The sequence below is a fragment of the Tauraco erythrolophus genome, chromosome 22, assembly GCF_009769465.1.
Source record: "Tauraco erythrolophus isolate bTauEry1 chromosome 22, bTauEry1.pri, whole genome shotgun sequence".
In the NCBI taxonomy this organism is placed as follows: Eukaryota; Metazoa; Chordata; class Aves; order Musophagiformes; family Musophagidae; genus Tauraco; species Tauraco erythrolophus.
Window position 1 is genome coordinate 1,464,460 of NC_141486.1, and position 19,912 is coordinate 1,484,371.

Below are 19,912 nucleotides of genomic sequence, written 5' to 3' on the forward strand. Positions count from 1 at the left end.
GTGGACTCCCAAATAGCCCAGCTTCACAGCTTGCACTGCTTGCTCCTCCAAACCCAATCTGCCACCTCTAACATCCACACCTGAAAATAAAGTGGGGCCAGCTAGTTTGGAGCTTTACCTTCCAGCATGCACACACACACGGCAGGCCTGGGACAAAGCCATAAATGCTCTCTTGGAGCTACTGCATGAACTTCCCATGTTTCCTGGCGTGCAGCGGGGAACACCGGGGTACAACAGAGACACCAAGTCCATCCCACAGGTCCACACCAAAAGGACCTAGTCAGGCAACCGAGGGTTCCCGTGAGCCTGATCCCCTCTGTGCCTCTGTCTGACACATCCCCCAGATGCTTTTCCTAGGTCTCCCAACCAGCCAGCCAGCTCTCAGGTTGGAGATGGAAGGGAATAAAATCTCTGCAAATTACTGCAACACACTGCCAGAACAGTGACACAGCACTAACCCAGTGGCCTCTGACCTCATTAGAGGCAACAGAATTCATTAAGTGAAGTTTCTTGGAGGTAAGCAGAGTCCTGTGAGGCACGGGAGCTTCTGAATCACAATATGCTCTGGGAAGCAAAAAAGGAGCAGAGTCATTCATTCAAATCAAGAGGGATAAAAACGATCCGCTGTCTTACCGGAGTCCACTGCCTGCACACGGACTGGGGAGTCGCAGCAGATTGTGAAGCCAAACCCATCGCTTCCTCGAGGGATCGTAATCTGGAAAGAGATACCGGAGTCACTCCATCAAGCAGGAAAGCAGCCGCTGTGTGTGATCAGCGAGCATCCCCCCCTTCACCCACACACTGCCTTCGGAAACGCGGACACACGGCGTTTCTAGCAGCAGCCGCAGGACCAACGGAGAGCGGTCCCGCACAACGAGCGTTTATTGAGCACAAGCAAGCCCCCGCTCGCAGCTCTTGCAAGCGTAAGGACAGGTCTGATAAGCCACTGGAAAGGAAAACCCGGCAACCTGGCTCTGACGCCGATTTCTAACACACTTCTCTAGGCAAGTCACCTAAACATTTCATTTCCAGCTGGGTAATACAGGAATAGCAGCGCTCCGCTGCTCCGGAGGAAGCCGCGGGGATCAGCACGCTCCTGTCTGCGAGGCGCTGAGCTGGAGCAGGCTCTGCAGGCATCCCCCCTTAGCTGGGGTGAGTATGTTTTCTCTCGCTGAGTTTGGAGAGGATGGATGCTGTGTTGATTTAGGCTTGCTTCTCCTCCTGATTCAAGAAGCATTGGGCTTACTAATAAAATGATTTTTTTTTTTTATGTTGGCTTCCAGCAGCAGCTCAGCATAACCGTTCCTGTAAATACCTGATTATCCCCCAAGACGTTTCTCAAGATCCTTGTTTTACTGACAGAGAAAAGAAAAGAAAAAAATCCAACATCTGACCTGTATTATTTTGAGAACAAACAGTCAGAGAGAAGACAAGAAATTCAGCCGAAGCTGCCAAGGAGGGGAATTGGTTCTTCGCTCCTTTATCCTGGATTGCTCAGCATAAAATCAGGCTTCAAAAGAGAAACTTTCTTTCCCTGGCGGGATCAAAAAGCAGGTCCAGCCCCACTACATTAAGTATTTTTCTCTCTGGAGTTTGGTGGATCCTCAAACAGGAGAGGATTCTCCTTGAGGTTCTGCACTTTCAAACCAACCTCACGTTTCAAATATAAAGTTGGAGGGTCCAAGTCCTGCAGAACCGTTTCGATCGGCACCTCGGGAGCCAGCGCAGCATCTCTCCCACCACAGAGACTCTCCATGGTCACCTCCCAGCCCAAAGCTTCCTCCAGCACCGAGAGGTCTCCCACTCCTTCTCCCTGAGTTGGCTGGCTCTTGTCCACTGCCAACAGAGACACCTTCCCTGTGCCACTAAAGAGCAGCTCCTCGCTGCCGCTGGTTCACTTTCCTCAGCTCCCACCACTGTGGCCCTTACAAGGAGCTGAATGTCCACTTTTGCTGCTGTGCACACAACTAAGAAACACAAACATCTGACATAAGATGGAAGGTGGGTGGCAAGATGGTGAGAGACACCAGCACCACGGACGCTCACTGTATCCATAACTTGTCAAAATAGAGAGGAAGTTGTCAAAATAGAGAATTAAAGTCTAAAACACAAATCACAGTAAGTCATCATTAATACAAAGCAGAGAAGTATTTCTGCATGAGACAGTCCCTATAGCCCTGATAAGATATGGATATTTCTAGTTAAGCTGGTTCTTTGTGCAATTCCCAGTACAGACTGTCCATGCCAGAGCTTTAGCGTGACCCAGGATCAGCACAGGAGAGCAGAGAAAAGCTCACCATGAGCTGGGAGCCCCAGTCCAGCCTATGGGTGGAAAATTATGTTCAAAAGCGCAGGAGACCTGGGACCTGCACATGCAAAACCAGCACCCAGCGTTGCACACTGGGCAGGTCCAAGAGAACCTGCGCTGGCTTTCACAGAGCACGGCAACCTGCTCGCCATCGGTCATGACCAGCTACCAAGCAACGCCCGATTCCCAAATCCATTCACATTAAAACAATTTTCAAAAAGAGCTGGTGGCAGCGTGGCAGAGGCTGAGCTGCCTGCGGTGCCAGCCGCTCCTCTAACGAGCAGTAAGTTGAGAAAACACCTCGAGCTTAGCACTTCCACCACGGGCGTGCTACCCTCCAGTTCCACAGCAAACGCTCCCCCTCTGTCCCCATGCACACGCTGCAGCAACAGGCAGAGAGCAGCCAGAGACACCCACCTGAAGATGCTTTCCTTATATTCCAAATATTATCATTTACGATTCTAACAACAGCAAAACACCCCAGAAACAGCACCCACACCACCCAGAAACAGCACGAAAGCCCACGGACACTTGCAAACTTAACCCAGACTCCCAGCAACGCTCACACACACGCTGGCACACAGATTGATTTAATTTTTTTTTCCCCACGGGTGATACAGACCTGCCTGTACCTCCGCTCCGAGCACACCTTGCAGAGTCCATTGAAGCGGTTCATGGCTAGAACCCCGAAACTCGCCGTTAGCCCATGAAAATCCAGTCCCCCCGAGCAGCCGTAACCCCGGTCTCCTCGTATCCCACAAGTGTGGAACAAACCACAGTCAAACTGGCATGACCGCCCATGGGAACCCAGCTCCAGAGAAGAATGGCAGGAAGCCACCTTTCACCTCCCCAGCCCCTGCCTGTGCCGTGTGCCGCTCCACGATAAGGCAGAGGGCTTCCTGAAAACCCTAACTGACAAGGAAGAGAGAGAGTTTTATATTAAAATTCCTGTCAACTATTTAGTATTCCCTAGTCTCTGCTCTGTTGATGGGGCTTTTGTTCCCGCGGCATTCTTCAGCCGCACGGAGCACTTTGTTATTGCAACGTTCTCACAAACACTTCGAGGATGTTTAAGCGGCGTTTCACAGGCACCGGCTGCGTGAGCTTCACTTCGTTAGAAAGACAGCATGCACTCGTTACCCTCGTAAAGGGTAAGAGAGGGCTGTTTTTTTTTTTAAATAAAAATAAAAATAAAAAGCAGAGTTTGTTTTTCAAAGCACAGGCCAAAGCATACGCACGTCCCGATGCTCTGTGCTCACGGAGCGGGAAGCAGGGAGGTCAATTGAATTGCCCCCGTGGTGTAATTTTGGAATTAAAGACAAAGAGAAACTCTTAACCCGGCTGGCAGCGGGGCGCGAAGCAGGAATCAGCGGGTCAGCACCGGGCAGCCCCGACCGCCAGCGCCGCGGCACGGCCCCTCGGAGACGGGATCGCAACAGAGAAGAAAGCACCTTCCACACTCCTGTGCGGGGATGGAAAAGAGAGGGAAGGCTCAAGGAACCCAAACCCTGGGCTCCCACGCGCGGTGGCAGGGCCAGTAGAGGCTGGGGGAGAGCACAAAGAGCCCCAGTGCTCCCAGGGGAGCCGGCAGCCAGGGGGGCCGTCGGAGGAGCCACCTTGTCCCAGCCTGCCGCACCGCCGGGCTGGAGCTGGAAGGAGGATCGGTCTTCCTTCCCAGCCACCATCTTTCAAGTCAGTGGCGACTGCCGGAGAGGAAGGGAGGAGAGGGGCGCTGGCTTTGTTTGTCTTGCTCAGTCCTACGCTTTAAAGCAAATAACTGAAAACGCAGCTGAGGGAAGCAGCAAAGCGGAATTCGGCACAGATAAATCACGGGGCAGGCTGAGCCCCATTTCCGATGCAGGCCATGTGTTTGTGTTCCCATTTCCCATCCCTGCCTTTCCTATAAATCACTGAGGCTCCACTATGGGCCTTTCCCTTCCCAGAGCAGACAGCTCTGAAAGCAGGAGGGGAGCAGACACACGGAGCCAGCCAGGGACTGATGCTGCGTGGCAGGCAGCCGGCCAGCCAAGTCCCCATTGCTCCCAGTCCCCATTACCCCCAGTCAATGGCTGGTGCTTTGTCTCTGCAGCAATATACTGGAAAAACAGGAGGTCCCTGTATGGCAATGGGGAGCAAGCGTGGGGTTACTACCCACATCACCCACCTCCACCAATCCATACTTGGTCGGGATAACTAATTGCCTATAAAAGCCACAGTGTCGACAGGGAGACTGGCACAGCTCCCACCTCAGCGTCACCCTCACTAATAACGTGTCCCTCGGCTCGTTTGAAACCCTTCCACACAGGCTGCACTGCCAGCCAGCTCCCAGCCCCACGTCTTCGCATCCCTGGTGGGTCACAACCCTGTTGTACCTACCTTCAGCTGCTCCACGGTCACAGCATCCTGGTTTTCCTGTGCTGCACCCTGACCTCCTGGCATCGGCTCTAAAAAAAATAAAAAGGGAAAGGCCATATCAGCCCGACAGCACATGTCTCCTGACAATCCATCTTCCCCCACACTGCATCTACACAATATATATAAAATCTTTACGTGTCACGGACACATCTCCTCCAGGCTGGGGCAGCCCCACATGGCAGTAGCTGTGGGGCAGTTGCACATCTGGGACAAGCACTGCTGTCTCACCCTGCTCGGTGCCAGCCTGTACTCCTCCATGCACCCTGGCAGCACAGCGAGGAGACCAAGGCAGGAGAAGCAGCTCCCCACCATCCTGCACAGACCCCAGGAGCTAAACAGAGTCCAGCCATGGGATCAGCCCCAAGTCTGAGAGGCAGGAACCAGCATAGCGAAGGGCCCAGCAAGAAGGAGAGATGTGGCTGCAAAGCTGGGGTCCCCACAGAGAGCCCAGGTGAGCAGAAGTGAGGGTTGAAAGGGAGAGCTCGGTGCCTAAGCAGCACCTGCTGAACTGGCCAGGATGTCCCCCACATTGGTCTTTTGGGATCCCGGTGCTCGCTGAGCATCACAGGGCTGAGAAGGGCTCTTGGGGACACAGGTGCCATGGAGCTGGGGGCTGCTCCATGCCAGCACAGGGACAAACACGAGGCTGACTACTCTTCCAAACCTTGCCAACACTTCCCAGGACATCCCAGTGGACACACCTCTGCTCTGCTTCAGCCGCCGTGTGGCCACCTTCAGGTGCTTGGTCCTGCCCAGGTCCTCCCCGAGGAGGTAGTACCAGCCGCTGATCTCCTGGGTGAGAGGAAAGAAGCTGTCAAAGCAGGGGCAGGTACTCACCCCACTTTAACTGGGTCTGGTTGCCCGCAGCCCCAGAGAGGTCCCGGCACAGGAGCTGCCCTAGGCCAGTGCTGCCCAGACGTGCTCCCACACAGGGGCACAGCCTGGAGTCCTTCTCTTAGGATACAGCAACAGCTAAAATTCCATCCCCTCCTGCAAGGAAGGACCAAGCATCACTGAAGTAACAAGTTTCTAGTTTTTTAGAGGAAGATGAGGTGCAGAAAAACAGCTGGTCTCCATAAAACCATCCATATCGTGCTTGCAGCAGCCAGCAGTCTCACAGGGAGCTGGCGGCTCCAGCCTTATCCCCAGAGGAAGATGCCCAAACCAGTCTCCAGCAGTGCCGCAGACTCCCCAGTGGGGCTCCCAGTGCCCCTGTCCCACACCCACATGGCCAGGGCAGCAACGGGGACAGAGCTGACCTTGGCAATCCCTCGCCTCTCTTCCAGGGAGCTACCGCTGTCTCCCATTGCTCCCCGGGCAGCTGGCAGAAGCTGGAGGGAACAGCCATCCCGGATCAAGCCCAGGAGTCGGCTGGGGTTGCAGGAACCACATTCCCAGTGGCCAGAGGAAGGGGCCCATTTTAAAACGAGTTTGAAATCCACAATGAGGAAAGCAAGGAGAGGGTGCGATATCCAGCAGCATCACACAGCAGCCAGGAGACAGGGCCAGCTCATCCCAGCCCCAGCTGAGCTCCCAGGTGGACCACACGTCCCCACCACCCCAGAGTAGGGTGCTGTGAGTGTACACATCAACACTGCATACTCTGCATGCCATAACACCTTGTGAAACCCACTACCAAAATCTGACAAGGAGGGGACCTCTCTGGGGGGGCCAACGTGACCAGAGCAGAGGCTCTTTCCAGGCAGAGCCACAGTTCGGAGCTGCTCTGCCGAATTATCTTCACTGCTCCAAAAAAGCTGCATCTCACTTGTCCGAATTCCAGAGAAGGCCACGCTCAGGCTCCCTCTTACCCTCTGCTCAGGTCATTTGCCACAAATAGCTCCTTTTTAACCTCTTTCTAGGGAGTAAATTTCCACACCTCGGGTGAGGTGTTAACTCTCTCACGAACTCCTTCCAGCTCACCAACATAACCTGACACACCAACACCAGGCTGGGGCTGTCCGGGGATGCGATCCCTGACCACGGGCAGCTGGGATGAAACATCCCCGTGGTTTAGGAGTCGTTCACAGCAGGAGCCTTGTCAGGCTCCTTCAGGAAGGCAAACCCAGCTGATGTGGAGCTGTATTACCAAGCAGCAGCCAGGCTGGGGCAGCAGTACTGTGACCAAACCTGCAGCAGTGGGGACATGGATCCTGGCACAGAGACAACCTGGCAGCACCACTGCCCCCAGGAGCAGCCCGAGAGCTCTGCCTTCACCCCCTCCCACCACCACCTCCGCTAGCGAAGCCCTGGCTGCGGAGGGCAGGGAATCAGGCAGACTGCTCCTCGGAGGAGCATGTCCCCATCATCACACCCACTAGGCCACCACGCAGAGGCCACGAGTCAGACGTGACACATGCTGGCAGGCTCAGCGAGGCTGGCCCCATCTCCTGTCCCCCAGACAGCCAGTGCTGACTGAGACCACCTCTCTGCACCCCCAGTTGCTGCTATTCTCTGTGGCCCTACAGAAGGGAGCGAGGGTCCCCTGTCCCATGATCCCTTCGCTAACAGCCTCCAGCAATCTCACCACCACCAGTCTAACAGTGACCGTCCATACTGGGAATGGGACCAGGAACTCCCTGGGCACCTTCAGAGCATCTTTGTCCTACGGCAGAAGCAGCCAGCTCCAGCCCCAAAAGTGCCACCCACCCACCTGCCAGAGTCAGGCCCCAGTCCCACACACTCCAGCGTGGAGGTACCTTGTCCAGGGTCAGGAGGGACTTGATGCCAAAGCTCATGCAGCCAATCAGTTTGCTCTGCCTGCAGGAGAGCCAGAGAGTCAGCACACACTTGCTGAAAACTCCCCAGGTACCAGATTCTCCCATGCACCCCTTTGCAAACATCCCTGCCCAAGCCAGGACCTGGGCAGTGCCCAGGACGTGCCTCCCTCTCCACGCTTTGAGCAGGCACAGTGTAACTGCACAGCTCAGCTGCAGCGGTGGCAAGGAGGAGCTGGGCTGAAGCATCCCAGTCACCTTCAGCCTACCTGATGCTGGCAGGAGCTTGGCCGAGGAGGCAGATGCCACTTGCCTGAGCAGGCAGCACAGCATGCGAGGTGCCAGACCCCTTGTTGCTGCTGGGCTCTCCTCCCCACTGCATCATCCCAAAAGGTAGGGAAGGTCCCCAGCCCAGAGCCAGGCTCCAGCCCCACTTGGCTGCAGGTGTGAGTGGCTGCAGGAGTTTTAAAGGCTGGTCCGGCTGACAGCTACGAAGCAGCAGCGATGCCGACAGCGAGCAGCAAGGGCAGGATTTCCTCTCCGCCAGCCTGCTCACGGCGTGGTGCTCACCAGCACGGGCTGCCCATGAGAATGACCCCAGATAGGGTGCCCCGTCAGCAGGTCCCAGCCCTGCTGCTCAGCTTCCCCAGCCTCAGCGGCCCGCAGCCTTCGTGCGGGGCAGCCCTGACAGCAGGGCAGCCCTCAGGGCACTGGAGAAGCTCACATGGTGGGGCCAGAGCAGATGGCAGCTTCGCTGCCATGCCAGCCCCATTTGAAAGAGATTGTATGGCAGGTTGGCAGCCCCTTACCTGGAATTTCTCTCTCTGTTCCAGACTGTGACCAGGAGACGTTTCTGCTCATCCTCCTCTTGCACGGGGCTGTAACAAACAGGGAGGACAGACCATGAGCACCGACCTTCCCCAGGAGCGCTGGGCGAGGGCTGCCCTCGCAGTTGGAGACCCCCTCGCCCTCCCCAGAGCCAGGTTTTCTCCTCCGTTCTCCGCACGGAGCCCTGCAGCGTCCCCCAAACGAGCCACTGTTGCACTAATTCACTCCTTCCTGACAGACAACTGCAAAGGGACGTGACCTGTCCTGGGCAGGCGCTTGGGACACCACTCAGGTGGTTTAAGGGTTTAAAAACAACCTTCCAGAAAGACACACATGCAACATCAGAGGGTGAATGGGAGGAACAAGCCACATTTCATGCTCAGAAGCAACCACCCTGTGCCAGATTTAATGGTGCACGGAGACAGAGGTCTGACACAGACTGGTCAGCTGCTGGCAACGACAAGCTCTACCGAAACACGAACCACACAGCTCCTTTCCCATGCAGAGACATGCTGTAGCTCTAGGAAACCCTTTACCTTCCTCGTTCGTACCGATGCCTATACTATTGCAGGCACAAGGTCTAGGAAACGGAACGTGTTTGCCCAACTCCTGCCCAGCAGGAAAGTCCGACCGTGCGGGAGTGCCACTGCCATGCTGTGCGCTGACAGCTTTGTGAGCCTCCGCAGAGCTCTGCCCAAAAGTTCAAGGCATTTCAGCTATAAAAAACAGCAGAACAACGTCTGTCACTACGCATCTCAGCAGCTGAGCTGCTCATGCATGATGTGTGTTTATTAGAGATCTTAATGCAAAAGCAAACACGGGGTCTTGGCTTTGAGAGGTGCCCCAGGACAGCGGCCACAAGGGTCTCCCCTGCTCAGGGTGAACGTGGAGCTAATGGATGGGTCAGAGCCACCTCTGCCCTGTCATACTCACAAAAGAAAGTGCTCATGGAAGACAGGATTTTTGCTGTCTGGCACGGTCTTCGTCTTTTGCCTGCACTTCCAGTCAGCATCTGGCACAATCGACACCTTTATGGAGAAAAAGTAGCAGTGTGTTGGCACTCTCAAAGCCAGCGCTGGCACACGGCTGCCAGCTCTGCTGCTGCAGTCCAGGAGACCGGCACGGCCACTCTCATGGATGGCAAAGCCTCAAAATCCAGCTGAGCCTGTGCTAACGGGTGGTTTAGATCACTTTTCTCTATGTGTGTCAAGCAATTACCTTACACAACTCCTCTGGGCAGGGGAGGGAAGGAAAAGAGCAGAAAAAAATCAACGACTGATGTACACAAATGTTACTGGCTGGTCTCTGACTTGCAGCTCCCTTGTAGGGGAGATGCTCCCTGCGCTGCACACACCGTGGTGGGAGCAGCCTGCCGAGGTGACCTCCAGGACAGTTGGCCACACGCTGCTCCCCACCAGCCCTTGGGCACCCAGGGGGATGCTTGTGCAGTGAGTGGTTGACACAGCCCCTACCAGGGTCCCATCCTCCACCTTCCTGGCTCCATGCAGACACTGTTCCAACAAAACCCATGAGCCCTCCAGCACTGGTCAGGAGACCTGCACACTGTGGGTGCTCAGCCAGAGCAGGACAGAGGAGGAAAGGAAAAGGAATCCCAGAGCATGCTTGGAAGAGCCAACCCCAAAATTCCAAGAAAGCTGAAGGTCCCCGAGCAAAGCCCCATGAGAACCCACCTTCACGTATGAGTTGCATGTCCGGTACTCCTTTCCTATCAGACCTTTTGCTTCCATGACTGGAAAGGAAACAAAACAGTGAAGCCCCAAAGCAGTAGGGAAGGCATCTTCCTACACCACTGTGCTCTGAACCATGGGGTGCCCCGTCGTCATGGGGCTGAGCCCATCTCCAGCCCCAACAGGATCCTACACACGCCTCCCCAGCAACCTGGTCTCACCAGGCACCCCCAACCAGGTGAAGGGTTTTATTGTTATTTTCTCTTTAATACAATCCTGCTATAAACACGAGCGTCTGTGGGTGAGGTTGGCAGCAGAGGCAGTTCAGCATCCGGATGGCAAATTGCATTTCGTTTGCCTGACTTCACACTGTTCTGGGCTCCCTGCCCCGGAGCCAAATGTATCATCAAGTCAAATATCGACGACAGTCGGGAGCCCTGCGCTTCCCACCATGTGGCTGGAGGCAACAGATGTGCAGCAGAGCCTGGACAGCCCAGGATGGGCTGTCGGAACGGGGCTGAGCTCCCTCCTAACGAGCCCAGCAAGGCACAGTGACTTTGCCTTCATCAGAGACAGATACATGTTCCTAATAAACACGGTCAGTCCCCCAGAAGCCCCAGTGCACAAGGGGAAAGGGGCTCTGCAAGACCTTCTGGTGCTTCACAAAGCAGTTAAAAAGGTTCCTCCAGGACACGCTGCACCAAGAGCTTCCTCCTCCAGCCAGACCTGTTTTGTTTGGGTTTAAAGACATGGGATGAGGGTGGACAATGAAAAAGTAAGACTGATCACCCCCATGGCCCAGCCTCCTCCTGCCCACATGGAGCACCCGGCACATGCAGCAGGGTGTCAGGTCCCAGACCTCAAGCCACCTTTGCCTCTTTGCTGGACCATTTTCCTCTTCCCAGCCCCTCTTTTGGAGATGGCATCAGAACAAGATAGCAACCTGCACCCAGCTCATGCTGAAGCTGCTCCGAACAGAGGGATTTGGGGGAAGACCTGTGCCAGACCCTCAGAACCACACACAGCTTGGAGGGAGCCAAAAACCCACATTTTCCTGCTGCTGTTTTTTGCTTGGGTTTTGTTTGTTTGGGTTTTTTGTGTTGTTTTGGATTTTTTTAGTTGCTTGGGGTTTTTTTTTGTTTGTAGTTTGTTGTGGTGGTGGTTTTTTTGTTTGTTTTTTGGTTGTTTTGGTGTGTTTGGGTTTTTTTTTTTTTGTTTTTTTTTTTTTTTTTTTTTTTTTTTACAAAGCTTGCCTGCACAGCTGGGAAAGGGGAGCTGGTCCCCACAGCCTCACCAGGCTCAGGCCATCCTCTATCCCCCCATTTCATTACAATCAGGCAGGGGTGGGGCTGGGCTGTAAGGTGGGATGTTGCTCAAGAGAAAGACTTCTCTATCCCTACAGAGCCCTGTTCACAGGGAAGGGATTTTGACTCTCACCGTTTCAAACTTCCTTGATTCTTTAATCATTTATTCATCACAAAGCCCTGATGAGACCCTGGTAGAAAGAGCTCTGTGCCAGGAGACCCAAACACACACATCCTTCGCTGCAGGAGAAATTCTAAGGGGTCCCTCAAGTGTCTCCTGACAGGTTTTGCCTAAAGAAAAGAGCCCGTTCTGACACTCACGTTGGCCTTTCTAACACACGTCAATAAAGCTGCAGTGCTATTTCCTTGGCACCTGCCTCACAGCTGCGATGGAGCCAGTTTCCCAGAAGTGGTGGCCAGGTCCATGTCCCCAGAGAAAGAAGAGCATCTCTTGCCTCCAGTGGGACACACCATGGTGCAAGGGACAACCACCCCAGCCTGGACCAGGTGACATGCTTTTGTTGTATTTCTGGTGTTAAAAAAAATGCAATATTTGGAAGTAACTGAACCATTTAGAAATCCTGGCAAACAGTTTTGGCCAACGTAAAAGACGTTTCAGAGGAGACAAAGTATTTCAGACTTTCTTTTCCAAACTACATTTGTCTTTTTCTCTTCACATGGAGTTAAAAGAAAAAAATTTTTACAAGTAGATGCAAAACACACTGTAGTCACCTAGAAATGAAGGTCTCCAGAAATTTCAGTTTGGTCTCTAAATCAAAGAGTACCAAGTCGTATCGCTCAACCACAGAGTTGTTTCCAACAGCTGCCATGAAGCTCCAAAGAGCTTGACAAAAGGGCACAGAAGTGTTGTCCCCATCACTAGCCCACCATGGCCTCTGGGGCCACCTTGCCATACCCCAGGGAGATACTCACCATGCAGCACCAAGATCCGGCCCTGCAACTCAAGGGACAGCTTCAGCTGGCCTGGAGGAGAGGAGAGGAGAGACGATGAAGGCGGCAGGGCTCGCACGCCACCCCCAGTACTCGGCAGTGCAGGGACACCCCAGCTCTGGGAGCCAAGGGGAAGAGGTGGGAGGAAACATCTTCTGCTACCATGAAAGCCTTATGGCTCCAGATGTAAAAACATTCCAGGAAATCCTGAATACCATTTTCTTAGCACACAGTAAACTCTGGTGTCAGAAGGCACGAGCCCATGGCAGAGGGGAAGTGGGAGCACCAGGACAAAAACAGTTGCTGTGGGATGAGCTAGCCCTTGTCTAACAACGGGACGCGGTGCGCTCAAATCCTCCTCCCAGCCCAGAGTCGACTTCCCCTTTGCCTCTCCCCTGAGCTCCTGTGCAGTGCAAGGGGCTGCCACCCCTGCAGAAGGTGACAGCGAGCCAAGCTGCAGATGGCCTGGACCAACACCAAGGACAACCGGTGCCTTTGGTGACAGGAACACGCTGGCATGGGGTTGGCCAAGGCTGTTCCCACTGGCAGAGACTGGGGCCATGGCACTAACCCGCCTTCATCCATCCGCTGCTGCAGGACCTCGCTCCACGCGTGCCTCCTCCCTGCTTGCCCTGCTGCACGCCTCATCTGTCCAGAGTGGTTCTGGGGAAACGGGAAAGCCTTAGAAATCCCTTGGCTGACTGTTGTGGCCAGGAACAGTTTGTTATCACCAGCACCATGGAGCAGAACAAATGCAGCAACAAGGACCGAGGCAGCACCGCTCACAGTGCGGATTCAGCCCCCCGGAATCGAAGCACAGAGAGAGCACCCGCACTGCAGCCCCCCGTGTTTCCTGGGGATCCCAGAGAGCACGGGCTGGTGAGCAGACACGTAATCTCCTAAACCCAGGAGCCAATACCTGCTTTAACATAGGATTAAAGAAGCATGGTTTCGGTCATGTGCTTTGACACTGAATAACTGCCAGGTGGACAACAAGGCCAGGAGCAGCCAACGCCCAGGGAAGAATATCGCTCCACCATCCTGCAACCCCTCTGCTGCAGAGCCCGGGGGGGGCTTGGACCGAGCAGGACCCCTGGTTCCCAGTAGCCCAGCATCTCCAGGGAAGCACCTGGCTCCCTGCAAAACAGCACTGAGAGCTTTTGATTGAGGAGGTGGTGGTAGGAGAGCCTTGAGGAGCTACATGAAAGAAACATGGCTTTGGAGCAGGTCTGGATGGAGATCTCCCTTTGCTTCTGATCCACTGGCTTTACCCATAGCCATCCACCAAGCCAGGACACAGGACGTGCCTGTCCGGGGTGCTCAGTTCCCCACTGCCAGGCCTGCAGGCCTTGTAGGGGACCTTGCTGCCCATCGTCATCCTGATCAGAGCAAGGAGTGCATTCCAGAGATCAAAGTCATCAACAGGCCAAAAGAGTAGATCTTAAGAGCACAGGGGCATCCGTTTCTGCCCCTCAACGCAGCAGAGAATAAAACAGCAGAGAAAGAGAGCTCGAAGTGCCAAGATCTAGTCCCTGGAGTAAATGACAGGATCTTTCTTGGAGCAGGACATTGGTCTGACTTGTTAAAGGAGGACCCAGGACCTAACCCACTCCAAGGCAGCCCTTGAGGAGGAGACTTCTCCCAAAGTGGACTGGCAGATCACAATAGCAAGAGCTCAGCGCAGGACCCAGCACCCCCTCACTGGTGCTGCAGAGCCCACCCGTAGAAGACAGAGGGCAACGTTTCTACCCATCAGTGTCTTTTACGCTACCTACGGTGAGAGAGGAAGTGGCAGGGATGGAGCCAGGGAAGCGTCAGACCAGGGTTCCACAGGGAGCAGACTGTTGTAACACAGCTCAGCCTGGCTATCCTCCTGGGGAATCGCTCTCAGTACAGACTAAGTGAGCAGATCCAACCTCTGTGCTCACAAGCTTGTCTATCCGGGACAGAGTCAGCTGAAACCCAAGTACAAAGGCCAGGGGAGCTCAGGGAAGCCTCCGAATCCAGAAACTCCTCTGCAGAGGCACAAGGACAAGATGGGAGGATTATTTCTAAAGAAAGGAGGAGGGGAGGAGCATCCCAAACAGGCCTTTGGCTGGCGACAGGCAAAGTCACTACCTGCAAACACAATGTCCACACCTGCAGAAGAATACGCTGCTCACAGTCCGCTCTGAAGAGGAGCTGAGAACAAAAATCCATCTCTTACACAGCTCCAGATCCAACCCACAGTTCCCACTGCCTTTTGAAACGCCCGTGCCAGATCCCTGAGCTCCCACCTCTTATCTGGAGCTGCAATTTGTAATTTTCAGCTCTGCCTGGACCTGTCTGTCAGAAGCTGATTCCCAGCATTGAAAACCCAACCGGTCATAGACCCTGCACAGGATGCCAGTGCCTGGGAGAGCCACACGTGGACACCCCTGCTGAGCGTGGGCAGGGGGCCAGGGTGGCAGCTCTGCTCTGCCAGCTGACTTACAGTTACACACCCACTTTCCCACACACTAGTGACTCCACATCAGCCCTAAAATCTAGCCACAATCTAAGACTGGCACAAAGACTCAGCAATGGCGCTCACCGGGGTCTGGGTGAAACACTGCCGGGGTGCAGAGCAGGCTGCCAGCCCCCAGCTCACTGGCCTCACTCGGGCACAGAGGGCTCTGCCCCTCTGAACACCTTCCCAAGGGGCTTCCCAGGGCACTGTCGCCTGCCAGCCTGGACAGGATGTGCAGATTTCAGGGGTGACGCAGGGGCTGAAATCTGTGTAATTGCTCTGGACCAACCCAACATGAAACATTTCCCAATGCTCCCAGAGAACCAAAAGACTGAAAACCATCATTAGCACAATGTTTCATTTAGTCCAAAGCAAAATATCCCACTTTCACTTGTTTTCCAGCTTACAAAACACAACAAACAAAATAAACTTGTAGACATCAGACATCTAAACATCTTTCAAATTAAACCCCAACATTTCATTTTGCAAAAGACAACTCCTTCGGTGTTCTGAGGTGGGGACACCTTAGGGGACTGTTTAACCTGAAACAATTCACAGAACTTGCATCTCATTTTTCACTCCAAAAAAAAATATCGACAGAAAATTCTTGAATGTCTCTGCAGCTCACGCATGTGCCCACGTGTGCATCTGCGTGTGTGCACACATGGAAATGCATCTTTAGGTGCACAGACATGTGCAAGCAAGAGGAAGGTGAGAAAGTAAAGACAAGAGCCAGGTGGGGTAAATCAGGACAACTCTGTTGAAGCTAATACTGGTTTACAACAGCGAGAATATTGTCCCCATTTCGCGATGCCACCCCAGCCTCGTGGATCAAGACTTTAACCCTTCTGCCATCTCCAGATCTCTGACGCTGTGGGAACCCTCTTGCTGTTGCACTATTAGCGTGTAACAACCGTTACAACACGAAAGCGAAATGCCCCCGTCCTAACCGAGCGTGACGAGGAGTCAGCCCAGTAATGAACGGGCCCTGGGGAGAAGAAAGGCAGCTTTTGTGCTGGGTAGCCTGGGAAGAAGCAGCTCTACACCCAGCCCTGGCCTGGGGACAGCTGGGGCCACTCAGCTCCGGGGGCAGCCAAGGCTTCCACACAACAAGGGATTGGGTCGGATGGGACCATGGCCTCGTGCATCGTGTTGTTGCTGATTTTTGTGCAGGGCCAGTGCCCGCGGCCCCTGCGGCACAGGCTACACCAGCACCAAAGAGAGGAGAGGGGGGAGAAATGGGCAGTTTTGTCTTTTTCAGAAGTATCACAAATTGGCCTCTAGTAGAAAGGATTTGGGAGTATCAGTGGGAAAGGTCCTCTCCTTCCCATGAGGAACAGGTGACATTTCTCTCTCAATGCATTTGCTCCCAAGCATCTCAAGAGCACATGAAGGGATAAATCGCACCCCTCAGCCAGCCTGTCCGACCCCAAAGGGGTCCCAGCCCACTCAGGCCAGGGAAGCACTCACTGGCTTTGCAGCAATTCCAGTGCTTCTGCGCGGCCAGGATCAGAGAGGGAAGCTGCTGTTGGAAGGAGATGATCCAGCCTGAGCTGGTGGATCTGCCATACCAACGTCTGCACTTGGACAGACAGGACCAGTGGCAGCAGTCGCGTTCTCAGGTGCACAGAGCAGTAACCTTCCTCCAGACCTGGGTGGGCAGAAACACAACCCCTACCAAGTTCTTGGGCTGCATTTCCACCTTGCTCCAAGAGCAGAGGGTCAGAGAAACATTATCCTCTGGGTTTAACTCTTTTGATACATCCCTAACATGAACTAAGGGAAACAGCCTCAGCAGAGAGGCCCTGACACAGCTCGTCCAGGTCACTTGTGTTCAATAAAGGTTAATAGAAATGAAAATAGGTGCAGAGAAAGGCCAGAGGGAGACAAACGAGCAGCCAGCTCATCTCACAACAGGACCCACAGACAGCTCCTGGGTGCACAGCCCATCACGGAGAGCAGGGCTCAGCTGGGTTCACAGGGCTGCAGCAGAGAGGGCACCTGGGTCCCATCCATCTAGACCCCACAGGGCCAGGAGAGGCGATTCAAGCTGAGGAACAAAGCTGGCACAAGGAGAACAGGGAAAAAAGCACAAGCTGGTAATCAAACAGGCTCCCACACATGGGAGAAGTTTGCCAGGCTAAGGGAGGGGGCATATCAACTGTGTCCTTCAGGAGCAAGCCCAGCAGGCAGGAAAATCTGGCCCTTACCAATGAACTCTGACAAATGGTAAATTTAGTTTTCTGTTCCTTAAATGCTTTTCTGTTTTATTGTAGGAAAAATACAGGTTTTGCTATGGCTGGGACAGCCAAGAACCATCTGTACACATGGCAGGGGGAATGCTGACCAGAGGAAAGTAGTGTCAGATAACTGCCTGGGAGGAGGTCTCCATGGGCACAAGGCAGAGCACTCCCAAGATCACCATCTACAACCTCGGGCCCTGGCACCAGCCCTTTTGAAGACCCTCTCCTTGGTCACCCACGCTGGCCCTGCCCCGCCACTGCTCTGCTCAGAGCACGCAACGCCACATCTCGCCAGCAACAGGAACTGGGCTACAGTCACAGATCTGAGATGCCACAAAACTCACGTTACTGGGCGTGCATAAATCCTGCAGACAAAGACAGGAGGATTTTAGCTTCCAGGCTGTCCTGAGCAGCTCGACACTTACAAGCCCAGACAGGGAAGGAGCAGCATCCCTGGCATCACCCTCTGCTTCCCTGCAGCCTCTGGCAGCACACTGCACGGTTATCTGCCCTGCTCCCTAGAACAAGCAGACACTTTGAAAGAAAACTGCTGCTTAAAAAGCAGAACCTGCGTAAGACAGCTGCCGACAAGCCATCACACACAGCAATCCCAGCTCGAGCCCAGCCAGGGGCAAAGTGACCTGGTACTGGCACGGGGCTGACTGCCACCGCACGCCGCCGCGGCTGCAGAAGGGTTTCAGGGCACTCCCCGGTTCACCAGCTCAACGCAGCCACGTACCATTCCAGCTCAGCGAGCAGAATGCCTTCAGGGAGCAGCTCTCCAGCCCGTTCCTACCGCGCCAGGCTTCGGCCACGACCTGCTGCGGCTCCCCGTGCCACACTGGCCACAGCCACATCCCCTGGGCACCGTGTGCCCCCACCCCGCTCCCCGGAGATGCAGGCTCAGCACTTACCGAACGTGGTCAGGTAGAAAGAAGCTCCCAGGGGGTCGGCCTGGCGGGTGCAGAGCGAGACTCTGTGGACATTGCCGGACTCCATGGCCGGACACCTCTAATTAGCCGGTAACTGAGCCCTCCCCGCCGGGAAAGCCGAGCAGCCGTTTAAGCCGGGAGCGCCAGGCAGCCGTGCCGCCGGGTTTCCATGGGACACGCGTCCAACCGCCGCACATTTGAACGGCGCGACTCCCATCGGCCCCGCGGACTGGAACGGGGACCGCACCTGTCTGAGCAAACAGGCCCAAGCCCCACGCCGCAGCCACGCGCGCACTGCTCTGCCCTCCCCTGCGGACCCCAGCCCCACACCGGCACCGACCCACGGCCACCCTGCTGAGGCACCGGGAACGAGTTCATGGGAAAAGTGGAAAATTTTGCAATGTTTCCTCTCCTCCGCAGCATGCCAGGCTGTGAGTAGTCCCCATGACCTAGTGCCATGGGATTTGCTCGCACCTGCTCAGGGAACCGTCCCACTGGAGCGATGCAGGACAGCTGCATTCACAGCTCTTTGGGGAAATTACTGCAGGCAAGGAAAGGGTGTAAGAGAACGGGTCTGCGGGGGTGTGCCAAGAAAGGGAGGGATGGCCGGGCATGGGTGACCTCTCGTGACAAGGAACGAGGCACCACAGCCCCCCAGGCTCACAGGGCTCACTCTGCAAGACCCCGAGCAGCCGTTCCCATCCCCTGGGAAACGGTGATGCACCCGGCAGCTCCACAGCTTACCAGGAGGCACCCAGAGCTGAGCACAAGCTCTGGAGTGTGCAGAGGAATGATGGAGATGGTTTCTCCAAGAAAACCTCCTCCCCAAAGGCTGGTCTGTCCCAGAGCTCTGTGCTTCCCACCCACAGACCATGCAGCCCCACTCCCCACGGTGCAGGACACCATGGGGGACCGATCTCCAGCAGAGTCCCCAGCAAAGCAGACCTGCTCCCACACCCCCCCACTCTGCAGGAAACACCACACTCAATGAGTTTTGTTCCTCGTGGCACTGCTGGGAGGCCATGGGGTCCACAACAGCATGAGGGGCTGGGGGTGAGCCTGGATCAGACCCGTAGGGGCTTTATGGGTGAGAGCATCCGATTCACAGGTCCTGCTGCCCTGGGCCCAGGCAGAGGGGGGCAATGGGAGAGCTCAGCCCTGACAAGTGAAGGTCAGGAGAGGCAATGGTGCAGCCCAGCACAGGCTCTGAGCAGACACGCTGCCAGTACAGATGGCTGCTGCCAGCATTGTGCAGGCACTGCCATTTCCCAGTCTGTGTCCAGCTGAAATAATACTAAATACACAGACCTCTCTGGGACAAAGATGGACAAGATCTGTAGAGTCCATGGTGCTGGACACACACGCCTGCCTCTCCTCCCCATGGTCACCGCTCCACACACTCCTGGCCAGGGCTGAGCCTCTGGCTGGCCCACAGCCCCTCTCACACCTACAGCACTTACCTCTCCCCTTCACTCGTGCATGGCTGATCTTCCTCCGGCTCCTTGATGGGCCCCTCTGCTTCCACAGGGACGATTGTACAGCCCCGCGTTGCCCCTTCGTCAGGGCTGGCAGATGCTCCAGCAACCGAGGATTCTGCCCTGTCCCTGCCAGAGAAAAGAGGAGATGAGAACAGGACATGGCAGGACAGGGAGCTGGGACACAGGGGACAGCACAGGCTCTGCAGTGCCCTTGGTTTTACCTGCCACAAGGTTATGTCTCCACCCTGCCCCAGAACACCACGCTGCCAGGTCTCCCACACTGACCTTCCCCTGGCCAGCTCTGCACAAACGTGGAAACGCTGGCAGCCTGGCACATCTGTCCCACACCATCAGCCCGCTGCCCAGCCCTGCCTGCGTGCAGAAAGGAGAGGAGCGATGGCAAATCGCCAGAACACAGACCCGTGTTCAGAGGGGGTCACCCCAGCACGCATCTCAGCTGCAGCCTTGGCCGTCGCCCTTTACAAGCCACGTACCAAGTGCATCCCAGAGGCTCTGCTCAGCGTTGTTATATTTTATTTTGTTTAAAACAGGTGACCAGC

General features: G+C 55.1%; 1 protein-coding gene across 4 annotated transcripts in view; it reads right to left on the reverse strand.

Annotated features, from left to right (window-relative positions):
• Positions 1 to 19,476, reverse strand: part of RGS3 (regulator of G protein signaling 3) — an 80,222-nt gene extending 60,746 nt beyond the window's left edge. For 2 of the 4 annotated variants that reach the window (XM_086625409.1, XM_086625411.1), the window contains exons 1-2: positions 2,931 to 2,984; positions 634 to 715 (exon numbers count right to left, since the gene is read on the reverse strand). In XM_086625409.1, coding sequence (XP_086481535.1) covers positions 634 to 715; positions 2,931 to 2,984 — 136 coding nt within the window. Of the gene's footprint in view, positions 1 to 633; positions 738 to 2,930; positions 2,985 to 4,670; positions 4,753 to 5,424; positions 5,516 to 7,422; positions 7,484 to 8,249; positions 8,319 to 9,201; positions 9,297 to 9,959; positions 10,019 to 12,193; positions 12,245 to 19,334 lie in introns of those variants that run through there. The other 2 variants (XM_086625410.1, XM_086625408.1) reach the window with 2 other exon arrangements.
• Between the last annotated feature and the right edge of the window lie 436 nt (positions 19,477 to 19,912).